The 14,756-nt window shown below is 36.1% G+C and overlaps 1 protein-coding gene across 9 annotated transcripts in view; it reads left to right on the forward strand.

Moving 5' to 3' along the window:
* The window catches only part of Dcaf6 (DDB1 and CUL4 associated factor 6), a 169,501-nt gene that overhangs the window by 129,576 nt on the left and 25,169 nt on the right, over positions 1-14,756 (forward strand). For 4 of the 9 annotated variants that reach the window (XM_023706302.1, XM_004646043.2, XM_023706306.1 and 1 more), the window contains 5 exons: positions 1,254-1,371; positions 6,686-6,801; positions 7,888-7,974; positions 8,050-8,377; positions 13,994-14,035. In XM_023706302.1, the coding sequence (XP_023562070.1) occupies positions 1,254-1,371; positions 6,686-6,801; positions 7,888-7,974; positions 8,050-8,377; positions 13,994-14,035 (691 nt within the window). The remainder of the gene's footprint in view (positions 1-1,253; positions 1,372-6,685; positions 6,802-7,887; positions 7,975-8,049; positions 8,378-13,993; positions 14,036-14,756) is intronic. The other 5 variants (XM_023706304.1, XM_023706305.1, XM_004646045.2 and 2 more) reach the window with 2 other exon arrangements.

A 14,756-nucleotide genomic window follows, 5' to 3' on the forward strand; every position in this document is an offset into this window, starting at 1 on the left:
AAAAAAAAAAAAAATTGATGCATATGAGTTTTATCTACTTAACCCCTTATCTCTTGGTAAATACACTCTCCTTTCTACTCCAGATGTCTATTTAAAATGCTGTTAATTATTCTCTCATAGGATAAAATCCTAGAGCAGATGCTCTGTGAGATTGTCTTTTAATATGGGCTCCAACATCTTCAGGAGGAAGAAATACAAGTTTTTCCTTGCAGTATAAAGTGCAACTCAGAGTCAGAAAATTTAAGTAGGTCTGGGGTATGTAGCTCAGTGGTAGAGCACTTGCCTAGCATGTGTGAGGTCCTGGCTTCTGTCTCTGGAACTGCCAGAGGGGAGGAAAAAGCCCAAGTAATTTCAACTTTATTAAGTTGTAATTTTTTTCATTATGATTGTCAAGAGAAGGAGTTTATTTTTAGTATTGTTGCGTAAGTCCTGGAATGAAAGTCAAGAAAATTGTTTCAGGAAGTGTTTTTCTTTTTGCAAGCAGCTAGCAGAAATAACACATGTTTATCTGTGTATTCTTATGTAGTCCCTATATATTTTAATGTTTCCTCAGGCCCTTACTCATAATAAAATGAAAAATATGTAAAAATATTTGTATATACAGATAGGCACACACACATCCCTATAAACTGTTATGTGAAATTGCCTTCCATAGTTAAGCACATTCCTTGCAGTATTAGATAAGAACAGAAGCCAAAATATATCAAAATACACATATTACAAAAGTTTAGAAAATATCAATGCACAATAAATTCTCCTCCAGATTACTACCCACAGTCCTTCCCTAGAGGATAAATCTGTAAGTTTGAGAGAATGAAAAGCCTCAGAGGCATTTAGTTGTAGCAAAGGTTTTGTTGTACTGCTTCTTGCAGAGCTCTTGGGTCTTACATCTGGGTGTTTCTGGAGTGAGTGCAGGGTATTCTTGGTGCTCTGGAAACTGATAAGTAATATGTGCATTTCACTAACTAAGGGTAGCATCTTACAATGTATGGCATGGCACGTTTATATTCTTTGCTTTCCTAATGACTAAATATGGTTCTCAGTGTGTATGATTTTCTTCTCACTCTAAGGGCATCCTGTAGACAAAGCTAGAATTTGATGCATTGCTTCTTCCAACTTTAAATGAGAACCATAGGAGATGTGAAAAAGAACTATGACAAGGACAAACTTACTTGTGTTTTATGAATTTTAGGAAATGTCATGTTTTTATTGGTTTCAGAGACTTTTTCAAATGTTTTAAACACAATTTTCAGATAACAGTAATGAAAAGCTGAGCCCTAAACCAGGGACAGGTGAACCAGTTTTAAGTTTGCACTACAGCACAGAAGGAACCACTACAAGCACAATAAAACTGAACTTTACAGATGAATGGTAAGTTAATATTTTCTTAAAAATGTTCTCAGCCATTTTGTAGGATTGTGTTATGTAAACATTTTTAGCACTTCATCATTGCTTTGTTTTGTATAATGCGTTGGTGTTCAAATTTAATTACTTTAGAATCACTTGGAGACCTTGCTGGAACAGGGACAGGATAGGTGTGATCTGGAATCTGAGCAGTTACATTTCTAAAATCTTTGCGGATGTATTGTGTGTCATCAGGTATTTCTTCTGGTACAAAATACAAAGATAGTCAAGTATGGATCATTAGTGCCAAAATTTGCAATCTTGTTTCTGTAGGGGTGTGTGTGTGTGTGTGTGTGAGAGAGAGAGAGAGAGAGAGAGAGAGAGAGAGAGAGAGAGAGAGAGAGAGAGAGACAGACAGACCGACCAACCGACTGACCAGACTGAGACAGAGAAGAGAATTTTTTCTGAGTGTGAGAACTAAATTATAATCATACATAATATTCTGTTCCCTGTCTGCATTGGTTGGATTTAACTTTATTGTAAATATTCCTGTTACTACTTAGTCTGAAATTTTTTTTTTTTTTTGGTCTATCGAGTAAATATACTCTAGTTAACCATTTACCTTTAGTTAGGTGATGAATTTACCATTTTCTAACCCAACAAGAATATGGTGATAATTTCTAGAAATGAGTTCTATCTAGATCAAATGATATTGTCAAATTGTTCTTAGAAATCCCTTCTCATTACATTTATGTCAGCAGTATACAAATAATTTTTACTGTCTCCAGGCCAGTGTTCAGTATAGTCATTTGTTTTTTATTTACTAAAAACAAAGTTGAACTTTTTCATTTATACAATGGTTTTGTATGTTCTCTATATTTGGTTATGTTTATTGCTTGTTAACTGAGTTGAGTCTTCAGTGTTCTTTTAAAAATACCAACTACTGTTAAATTTCTTACAGTTACTGTATAATGAATGGTCTTTGGATTGAGACATTGTCAAAACTTTATTTAAATTTAAGAGTAGTACATTATTAACTTATTATTAACTAATATATTTACCATGTAGTTTGTCTCATTTGTGATACTGGGGATTGAATCTAGAGTTTTCATACTGTTACATCCCTAGCCCTTTTTTATTTTCATTTTGAGACAGGGTCTTGCTAAATTATGCCAGCTGGGCTCAAACTTATCATCCTCCTGTCTCAGCCTCCCAGAGTGCTGGGATTACAGGCATATGTGACAATATAGTATTATTTAATATATAATTATAAGTAGATATATATGTTGCTATATAATTATATAAGTTGTTTTATATCTGATATATTAATTACTTATGGTTAATACGCAATAATATATTCTGATATTATATATTGTTAATATAAATCTATTATGTATAATTTTTAATATTAATATAATTAATTACATGTAATCTATAATTCTCTGGTTTCCATTTGTTTTTGTGTGTATTTTATAATAAAAATCTCAAGTGGAATTTCAGATACTGGTTACCTTTTTATTTTAATATAATACATATAGATATTAATAAATATAAAAAGTATGCTTCTATTAAAACAAAATTTCATAACAAAATAATTAGAGGCTAACAATAGATCAATGGACTGTGTACCAAATCTTGAAAGAATGGCCATAATGTTACTCGGACTTACAAGTCATGTTGCGTGGCCTGTTCTAGATACTGCAAATCCATCAATGAAAAAATAAAATAATCTCTGCTCCGATGGAGCTTAAACCCTAGGTGGAGGAGATAGACGATTCACAGAATAACCAAGTGGACTGTGTGGCGTGTTAGGATGGACAGAGTATGTGGAACACACAATTCAGTGTGAGGATGAGCAAGAAATCCGAGAAAGGGACAGTCATCAGCAAGCAGGTGACATTCGGTCAAAGCAGAAGAGTGGCAATATTCGAGTATGCAGAGAAAGCACCTGCAGAGAGAAAGTTTTACAAAGTCTCTGAAGCAGAAGTAGACATGTGTTCTAGGATCTGTAAGGTCATGGTAGTTGATGTGGAATGAGGAGGGAGTAGAGCAGATAAAGTCATTGAGGAAAGCATGGAGAAATGTAAAAGGATGAACTATGTTTTTTAGTTCCTGTGTGCAAAGTGGCATAGGTAGAGGTGAGAGACGCTGAAACTCTGGAAGGAAGCAAGACGAGAGTAGTATGGCTGGGACAGCGTGGGATAGAGAGGTAGTTAAGTGTTTCAACTTTTAGAGACATACATATATTTGTTCATGAACCCTAGGCTTGATGATAACACTTTAAAGTTATGATACACCATGCCCTGTTTCTAGCTACGCAGTTTGACAGAGGGTTATCACATGTCTTTTCTGTTTCATGTGTCTATATTAAAATAGACTAACTTATTAGTTCTTTTGTTTGTGGGGGTTTTTTTGTTTGTTTGTGGGGTTTTTGTTTTTGTTTTTGTTTCTTTTTTGCAGAGCCGGGGATTGAACTCAGGCCCTTGCGTTTGCCAGGCAAACACTTATTCTACTGAGCTATCTCATGGGCTCCAACTTCTTAGTAAAGAATCCCCTGGAGGGCTGGCCAGATAGCTCAGTGGATTAAAGTACCTGTTTAGGCAGATGCAAGGACCTGGGTTTGATCCTCAGCCTGCTGTGCCTGCCCCACCTCCAGGGCAAGCTGAGACAGTGATTGAGACTGGGCATGGTGGCATACACCAGTACAGCACTTCAGAGGCTGAAAAGAGGAGGAGCACTGCGAGTCTGATCTGTGTAGTGAGACCCTGTAGACCTTGTACTGACTACATAAAAAAAAAGTTAAAAAAAAATCTATTACCATGAGTTATAGTGTGTAATACATCCATTTATTATTTTGTCAAAAGGTAATTACCATTTTTCTGATTATGAATATATTCAACCTCTACTGTCAAAAATAAAGCATTCAAAAAGGTATGCAGTATTTTTTTTTAATCTGTTCAGGTATGTTGTCTTGCTCATATTTAAGTCTCTTCGATGACAGAGGGAATAGAGCATGCTCTGAGTGTGGACTCAACTTGCCAAGTGGTGGAACGTCTCCAGATCCCACTTGTTTTTGAGATGGGGGCATACCAGGCTGGCCTTGAACTCATGGTCCTCTTGTCCTAGCCTCCTGACTAGCTGAGGTTGCAGGCATACACCAAAAAGCCTGGATAATTCTCAGATTTGTTATCTGGAAGTGGAAATGTTTAGCAGAATCTCATTCAGAGATTTATTGTGAAAAGTTATGGCACTTGGCACTTTGCCTAGCACCTGATATGCCTTAAATAATTGTTAGCTATAATGATCATCTTTTGTAAACTGCCTTTCAAATACTTCCAGTTTTCTTCTGTACTGTTTATCTTTTTTTTACTGATTTGTGTGATCTGTGTATTATAGAATTCAATGAGGATAATATTTATATTACATTTGTTGATTTTTTTATTTTCCTTATGGTGGTTTTGCTTTCTGGTTTCTGCCTGTGAGCTCAAAATAACTTTGTCCTTTACAGAATTCAAGAGAAAATTTCTTACTTTCCTTTCATATTTTTATAGCCTCATGTCAAAAATTATATTTAATACTTTTGGAATTTGTAAAGTATGAGGTAGAGTTATAGCATTAGTTTTTCCACATGGCTCCCTTCTCTAAGTTGTCGCTTATTAAGCAGTCTGTGTGCATGCGTGCGTGCGTGCGTGCGTGCGTGCGTGCGTGCGTGCGTGTGTGTGCAGGTTCTCATTGTGCAGTCCAGGCTAGCCTTTAACTTGCTTTGTAGCCCAGGTTGGCCTCAAACTCACAATGATCCTCCTGCCTCGCCTCCCAAGTGCTGAGCTTGAAAGTGTGCACCACTATGTCCAGCTTATTAAGCAATCTTCTAACATTCCTCAGTGATTTTAAATGCCATATTATTATGCTACATGATTTATTTGGATAGTGTATTTTTTCCACTAATGGCTCTATTCCTACATCAGTATAATAATATTTTAGCTGTCGTGACTGTTATACACTAAGCATTTATGTTACAGCTTTTCCATTGGAAATAAAGAGATTTGTATCTCATTAGCTTATCTTTACCAAAGTAGCTTTATTTTTCTTTTCCTAAAAACTTCATCTAAGGTCATCTTAATGGGATAACACTTAACATGGATGTATAGTGCACCCAACATTTTTCTCTGAATATGTACCCATGTAGGTGTACATTCCTATTTAAAAATACTTCTTATGATACATGTATCATACATATCACATACATGCTTTAAAAACATGTTACCTCAACAATTTGCCTGAAAGATTTTTTTTGTAAAATCTCATTTAGAAAGTTCATGATAATTTGCATTGTTTACTGAGTCACTGCTATTTGTCTATAATTAATGTTTCAAAGTTTATCTTGTCACTGACATTTACCTTAAGTTTAAGGTATTATTATATTTTTATTAATTTAATGTTAGATTTTTATACATTTTCCCATTTCCCACCTACACATTTGCCATGTTTTCTCACAGAGCACTCACTGGAAATGATGTATTTATGAAACTTGGTGGTGTGGTGGTACACGTTTATAATCCCAGCACTTAGGAGACTGAAGCAGGACTGTCTCAAGTTCAAAACCGGCCTGGGATACCATAGCAAGATCCATCTTTCAATATGTATTTTTAAAAATTTGTTTGATTGGCCTAGGATTCTGGTGTGGCAAAACTGATGGGACTGTGGTCGTCATGACGGGGGGTGGGGGGAGAGAGGGGAGTAAAACTAAAACGGAAAACATCTTTCCATAAGACTAATACCACATTTGGCCAACAAATAAAAGCAGGAAATGATCCACAGGGGCTGTTCAAAAGACCAAAGAAATGGCCAGGTTTCCTTCAAGTATTAATTTAAAAATAGCCTAAACAGAGCACCATTTGGCAGATAATAACAGTCTAATACCAAACTTAGCGTTTGGGTGTTGTGACCCATCTGCAGATAAGAAGTCAGTGAATAGGATTCCTCTTCAGTGCAACAGAAGCCAGGTGCAGCCTGTAGCTCAAAAATAAGGGGCTTGCATAGTATGCTCAGGGCCTGTGTTCAATCCCCAGCGCACATGTGCACACACATATGCGTATCATTTTAGTAGATGTGTGTAGAAAGGGATGCTTGATAAAGGCATCAAGGCAGTGAAGAAGTGATCTTTTTATCTTTAAAACTTTAGACTAAAAGTATTGGAATAGTCAACCTGATATGTTTGTGATATTATTAAAATAGCATATTTTCTTTGTATTGTTTCACTTCTCCAGTTGTAAAATACACAAATTATCCTAAAAGTTCACTTATTAACTTCTCAGTGGAACCCCTTTCCTTGTTTTCGTAGGAGCAGTACTGCCTCGAGTTCTAGAGGAAATGGAAGCCATGGCAAATCTGAGGATCAGGAGGACTCCTTGGTCCCCCAGAGCTCAGTACAAACACCAGAAGATGACAGCAAAATAAGTAAGGTGTCATTTTGCTGTTTTTCTTGTAAAACTCCCATGTTGGATGTCCACCTCTTTTTCTGTTGTTCTTTCTTTTTAATAAATTTACTTTTATCACTAGTCCAGCTATTACATTGGTAACCAGCAGATACAAAGCGGTAGGATGTTAGGCAGTGAGGTGAGCAGTGCCCACACAATCCGTTCCATTTACACGACAATGGTCGTGGTACTTGTGTGTTGGCAATGTGCATTTGAATCATCTTGCTTTGTATCAGAGTAAAGTCCACACATCTGTCTTGATTCTTCAGAGAGTATGCATAGCTGGTTTATGGAGGGAAACAAAAAAGGAGTGAAGTCTAAACAGATGATTCTGTGTCAAATATTAGGTGTCACTTAAGCAGTTTTTCTGAACTCTAGTATAAGAGCTAGAATTTTTTACATGACAGTTTGTCATATAAATTTTAGTGACTAGTCGAGACTGGGACACAGTATGTGTTTAGTAAATGGTTGATAAATGAAAGAATAAATGTATACTGCTTACTATTAAATGAGGATAACTGTTTGGAATTAAATATGTATATGGTAACTGTCTGATAAGCACATGTCTAATTAGGAAGAGGAAAGACTGATCTTCTGTGGATCTCTTAGTTAAACTCCAGAATCGAGTATTGTCAGTGGCCAGAACAGAATTGGGCAGGCTTTCCCTACTGGTTCACAATAGCTCAGATTGTACCAAATGCATGACAGAAGGATAGAGACATGCTGAGTTTTTGAAGTTTCGATTTGGGGGATGTTAGGAAAAAAAAACCAAAGCAAGTGATCAGCTGTGAGGTATAATAGGTAGAAATGCACACACACACAAGTTCACAAAAAGTTGGGAGGAAGCAGTGAGCCCAGTGGTCTGTAAGAGTGGCCGTAAGTTCTGTGTGCCTTATACTTTGTGCATTATGTCTGCATTGCACTGAGAGGCGTTTTATCTTGAGTGTCAGAGGTGTCTGTGACCCAGAAAGAGTTAAAAACCATTTATATAAATGGAACTTGAAGCATTAAGTTGGTATTTATGTATCCAAAAAGTGAAATGGGTGATAATTTGGTTTATTTACAGGAGCTCCTGGAGAATCATCAGAAGATCTGACGAAATGCCATGAAAGTGCAACTGCGCAAAACCAAGTTCAGAATCGTACAGACACAGGTAGGTTGTCTTGTTCTCTTTAGGTGACTGCTGTCTTGACCATCATCTCTTATGTACTACTTTATCTTCTAACAGCACAATTAGATAACCTCACAGCCGAGCCATCGGGTCCCAACTCAAGAGAAAGGGACACTCTCGCTCTTGATAGTCCTTGTGGCATTCCAGAAGTGCCCACTCTGTCTGAAAAAATCAAAGAAGCAGAAATGTCCCATCTGGCTAGCAGTGAGAGTGCCACCAATCAGGGCAGCACCAGTCCTGTGTCCCAGTCCCAGACAGAAGCTGTTGGGCCTTCAGCTGCTGAGGAATCATCAGCCAGGGACTCTGCTCTGCAGGACACAGACGACAGTGATGATGACCCCGTCCTGCTCCCAGGGGCCAGGTACCGAGCAGGGCCTGGTGACAGGTACGTACGTCTTTACTTCACCAGCTATAAAGAATAAATTTCACAGGCGTGTGTTTGAAATCATGGAAGACATTTCTTGATTTTTGACAGTTGCTTGCTCTAGGGGTGTCACAGTCATACAAACTCACAGAAATTTTTAAACTGTAAATTTACATATCACAATCTTTGAAAAAACTACATTAAGAGAGGATTAAAAAGTCTTTTTTGCTCTGTCTCTGGCACTGAGGCTTGATATTCAACTTACAGATCAAGAGAAAGGAATGACGAGAATAACCAGTGAGTTATTTATTAAGTCCAAGTTATATTTAGTTGTCAGATTGCCGTACAGAGTCCAGCCTTTATCAGTGTATTTTGGTTTCAATTTTAGTTTTTTCTGTTTTCCTGTTGACCGTGGATTAGTGTGACAGTAGTTCTCATTTTAAGGACATTATGTTTTTTATTTCTAAACAACTTAGTGACTCAACTTAGAAAATGAGAAATTATACCAAATAAATTTTATTGTGACAAGAATTGTGCTAATATGTTCATATTACTTTACTATTAATCATCTTATGTGATGGCAAGGAACACAGTTTTATATTTCATGGTCATAGAAAATTATTTCAATAACCAGTGACAATCTAGTTTTATCTTTAAAAAGCGTGGTTCACATAGGGATGAGGTCCTATTTGGACCATTTCAAATATTTATGTATTCTTTTTGAATATACTGTTATTTATAAAATATTCAGTTGACATTTCAAGTAGAAGATTGTAACAGACATTTCTGTCACCTGAAAACTGTAATGGGAAGATTAATTTACCTTCTGAAAAGTGGCAGTGTTGTCTAATAGTCAAGACCATAATGGCTTGGGTTTGAATCCTGGTTTTTGCTGCTAACTAGACATGTTTACTCATTTTTAATACTTAATGACTCACAAGGCTCAGTTTCTATATGTATAAAATGGGATTATGGCCTGGTGTGGTGCATGCCTGTATTCCCAGCAATTGGGAGGCTGAGGCAGGAGGATTGCTGTGAGTTCAAGGCCAGCCTGGGCTCCATAGGGAATTCAGGACCAGCTTGAACTATATAGCAAGACCCTATCTCAAAAATAAACACATGCATTCATGCATACATACATACATGATAAAATGGGCTTATGATTATCTAAAATTATTGTAAGAATTAAAAGTCAATCATAAGACCTGGCTCACATTGAAAACACTGCAGCCACTATGTTTATTCAGTGTTGCTACTTAGAAAATAGTCACCTTAAGGTATGGTTAAAGCCTAACAGAGAACAAGCAAAAATGCTGAACAATATAGCTTTCAAGTCAGTGAAACCACTTTTTCTTAACTACAAAAGAAAAATCACTTTCCTTTGGTCATATATGAGAAGTGTTTACTTTGCCAGATTCATGTTTTTAAATATAAAGGAAGTAGTCTTGCTTGGAGATTGGTCAGACAGCTTCTTACCTATCACACATTAGTCCTCAGCATTGTTTGTTTGTCTCTGGAGACAGGCTCTGACTATTCAGTCCAGGATGGCTTTGAACTCACAGTGGTCCTCCTGCCTCAGCTTCCCAAGTGCTAGGATTACAAACATGTACCACCATACCTCAAAGTCCATAGCATTTTTAATATGTATTTTAGATAAATTAAAATTTAGTTCCATTTCTTCCTACCCCAGAGGAACTCCCTTTAGAACATCATTACTACTTAATGTATGCATAGGTTAACAACCATAGCATAATTTGAAAACAAAACTGATGGTTTTCAAAACTCTGGGTGCAAAACTAGATTCTATAATTATGTCAGCAAATTTGGGGCCAGGGATATAGCTCAGTGACATGGCACTTCTGGCATGTGCTAGGTCCTAAGTTGAGTTCCTGGTACCAACAAAAAAGTAAATTTTTCACCTTCTATTTACATAAACAAGCATATGGTTTTGGCACTTTTTCTTTTTGTATTTAAATAGCAGAACTCAATACCAAAGTCACAATTTTAAAGAATTTAAATATCCAGTTTCTAATAAAGTATGTCATTATTCACCTTTGTTTAAGAATTAACATTTTAAGGGATATTAAACACTGGCAGCAACCCATAATTATTTATCAGCTTCTGTTCAAGTTATGCTTCGTGTCAAGCTTGCCATATGACTGAAATTATGGTACTAAGCAGGGGTTTTGTATATTCTAGACCTGAAGAACTTCTCTTTTTAAACACAATAATACAACATCAGTGAGAGAAAAGGAGTTTGAGGGTGAGTGGACCTAGAGAATCTAAGACATATAATCTCTACAGTGCTTTATAACTTGCTTAGCATATTAATAATACTTAGGTGGTTTCCATTTTGTAGGGTTTGGATATGCCACAAAGTTGGTGCCTGATGGCTTCAACCCAGGTGCTCAACTAGCCTAGTAGGCTTTCGGAGATTGATACTTTTGGACAGCAGTGTGGAAGTGACTCTACTGACATTTATACATAAACTGTTGAAATCATACTCTTTTGGTTGGATCCAGATTTGAAACTACTATCTGTATTTCCTTCCTTACCTTTTAAAACAAATATTGTTTAATGTGTCTCATCAATTTGGATAGTTAGTTTTAGTTTGTCCTATATATTTTATGGAACATAGAAATAAATATACTAACTATTGACAGCAGAATAATATGATCGTTAAGGGCCAGCCAGATAACTCAGCGGACTAAAGCACCTGCTTTGGCGCAGGGGCCGGGGTTCCATCCCCGGCGTGCTGTGCCGGCCCTGCCCCAGGGGCACACTAAAACATTAACTGAGACTGGGCGTGGTGGTGCATACCTGTAATCTCAGCACTGGGAAGTCTGAAAACAGAAGAATCACTGAGTCTGAGCTGCGTAGTGAAACCCTGTAGTTTACTAAATACATTAAAAAAAAAATACATAAAATACATAATACATAAAAATACATAAATACATAAAAAAAATCCTTAGCCTTCAGAAGCTGAGGAATTTATTGAAGAAAACAAATATACAAGCCATTCAGACTGAAGCAAATGAGTATGAAATTTTCAAAATAAAGAAGAAATTAAATGGCACACACATGTTCATACACACACACACACTGAGGTTATGCTAATGTGATTAATGTGACCATTTCCTAGTTAAACCAGTTTTCTTTTGAGAATTCCATTATTCTTTCCTAGCTTTTTATTAGAAATTTGTAAGGGGTAAAATTTTTCTCTGACTTCTTTGTAGTTCCAACTTCTTTAGAAGCATCTTGATTTATACTTCTAATATTTCTGCACTTTTCTAAGAGCTCTTCATCCATAAATTGGCAGTTTCTTTAAAATTTGGAGGGATAAGGTGACTTTTCTCCCAGAGATGGGAAACTTGAGATTTCACCTTTTAACAACATGAAAAGAATTATCAGTTTGTAATTAGGCATGTGATTTTAGAGAATTTCTATATCTGGAGAGGTTCTGAAGTTCTCGTGTTAAAACCTGTAATACATGGTTGTTAGAGTAGAAGATACTTGCTGCTCTTGGAAGAGATGCCTGGATAAAAGTGCACATGTCTTCAAGGTTTCTCCTTGCTGCCATTGAAGCCCAAAGGGTAGAGGAATGGCATCAACTGTCAGTATGGCATGAATATGTAGTTAATTAAGTCGATACATAGTGTCTCATAATTTTTTGCCCCCAATTTCCAAATTTAATCTTTAAAATGAAATTTTAGTAGTGTATATAATTAAGTCATTTTTACATACCTTTAGCAAAAATGTCAAAGTAGTTCCATACGTCATAATGATGTTTAAAAAATGTTTACATTCTAATAGCTTGATTAAGTAAAGATGGCCCAGGTTTTCACTTTTGGGCTGAGGTCGAACATGAGAAGCAAATGTCTTAGAAATAAGGGCCCTAACAACTAACATAGACTTAAAAAAAAAAAAAACACGAAAACCCTTGAGTGCTCTTTATTATTAACCATAGCAAGTCTCTGCGAATATAAGTGGGACTCTGTAGCAGAGGTCAGCAAACTTCTTCTACTTATAATCACTGAAAAATACAGTCATTTAAAAGTGTAGTAACTCTTCTTAGTCCAGGGACATTACAAAAATAGCTAAGATATAGCCGAGGAGCCATAATTTGCTGAACCCTGCTTTCTAGTAAAACAGTGTTCTAAAGAGAAACCAAGCTGTATCTATAATCAGATCCTTTTACTGGCAGAAATTTAAACTTAAAAACAATGGGATCTATGAATCATGTAGTTTTATCTCCTTTAACTTAGCCTAGGAAAAGAACATTGAACATTAAATACAAAATAATTTTTTTAAAAATGCTGTCTAATCATGATATCAAAAAACAAGTTACTATCTCAAAAAGACAAAAAAAAAAAAAACCCAAAAAACAAAAACCAAAAAACCAAGCACAAGTTAAATTAGCATGTATATATCCTTTTACTTTAATTTGTTCATTAATTTAGAGACAGGGTCTTACTGTGTAGTTTAGGCTGACCTTGTCAATATGGTGTGAATATATAGTTAATCCATATATAGTGTCTCATAATTTTTTGCCCCAAATTTAATCTTTAAAGTGAAGCCCAGGCTGGCCTAAGACTTTCAGTGTTCCCTCTGCCTCAGTCTCCCAAGAGCTGGAATTACAGGTATGTAAAGGCCACTATGCTTGGCCTTTACTGATTATATATGCTGGGTTATGAAAGGGTGTCTTTGGGGAATGAAAGGATGGTCAAGTTTTTTATGTAGGTGATGTTCATATGAATTATTTGCACAATGTCAAATCCATCATGGAATGAATGGGATGATGGCCTGCTAGTAGCTCTTGTTAAATCCAAGCAGAATGAAATTACCCCAAAAATAAAGACAAGAAAATGCACCTTCCTGAGAAGTTCTCAGTGTTGAATAGCTTTTATGTAAAGCCTCAACTAAGATGTTTTAACAGTCTTTATTCTGTAATGATTAAAGATACCGCTAGGTGTGGTGGTACACACCTGTAACCCCAGCCCTCAGGGAAGCTAAGAGATCACAAGTGTGAACCCAGCCTGGGCAGTTTAGCAACATGGTGAAACCCTGTCTGGGGAACCACACTGACTCATGAATCTAATGATGACTCAACATTTGCTGACAAACTGATAGAGAATTTTGGCTTTAAGAACAGGGGTATCTTCCACCAAGTAGGTAGATGAACTCATATTTCTAAGGAAATAGTAACTACTTCTAAAAATTTACTAACGGGGACCTAGGATTAATCTCTTTGATTTTATGTGCCTTGTGGTAGGCAAGATGAGTCAGCACAGGACTTAATTATTTATTTCCCAAAAAGGAGGTCAAGCCTGTGGAGCAGATAAGTTGGAGTGAGTGGTGTTCCTAAGTCAGTGCTGTTCCCCATGCTGTGTCAGGATTATTTCTAATTTATTTAAAAGATAAAAGGGATAAAGTACAGTGTCTTCCTTCTAATTATTCCTTGGTTTTTTATACATATTTAATTGAATGACATATTCCTAACTGAAATGCGCTGAAGTCACAAAGGAAAACAAGTTTTTAGAATTGAGATGATTAATGATAAAAGTGATCTTAATGCTTTACATAGTTGGTTCTTTGAGGTCTTTGTGAGTGACTTTAGTTATTATTTCCCTTCACTAGATTTAATATCAGAGGAACAACAATAGGTGATAGAATAATGAGGTAATTCAGTATGTTCCTTTATTGTTTTCTTTATGGTTTATTTGCCAGGTCCTCTTTCTCCACAGCTAACCACCTTTCCTATTAACAGTTAATCCTTCCTTTGAACTTACCGAACTCGAAGTGCTCAGCATTGTGAAGCAGGTTGCTTGTCACAGACTATATTTAGTTGCATGCACTGCATGAGAAAAGAAACTTCCTGTGTGCAGATATAATTGGTGTTCAGTTCAAGTATGTGGGATGGCAAAGTAACTATAATCTGAAATGTCCTTTAAATGTCACTTACTCACTTGGAATATTTTATTAAAGAATGCAGTTTATGTTTTCTTAACAAAATTGGCATCATAATTAGCAATTCTCATTCAGATGTACTCATTTTTCTTGAAATTAATAGCTAAAAATAGACATATAATTTTGTGCATAGATTTTAAGATTCTAATTTTTCAAGCTGGCTATGTTGGTACACTTCTGTGATCCCAGTACTTGGGTGGCTGAGGCAGGAGGATTGCTGTGAGTTTCAGGCCAGTCTGAACTACATAAAAATAAAAAAATAAAAAAATAAAGATTCTGAGTTTTTAAAGACAATTTAAGAGTGTCACAAATGAAGATAATAAGTAACACTTAAACACATTTCCAATTTAAAGTGTGATAGTAGGGGAGTATTTTAAGTGAGAACTTTTAAGTGAAACTCAATCTTATCAGTCAGAAACCAGTACCCAAAACC

The sequence above is a fragment of the Octodon degus genome, unplaced genomic scaffold (genome assembly GCF_000260255.1).
Source record: "Octodon degus isolate 3935 unplaced genomic scaffold, OctDeg1.0 scaffold00250, whole genome shotgun sequence".
In the NCBI taxonomy this organism is placed as follows: domain Eukaryota; kingdom Metazoa; phylum Chordata; class Mammalia; order Rodentia; family Octodontidae; genus Octodon; species Octodon degus.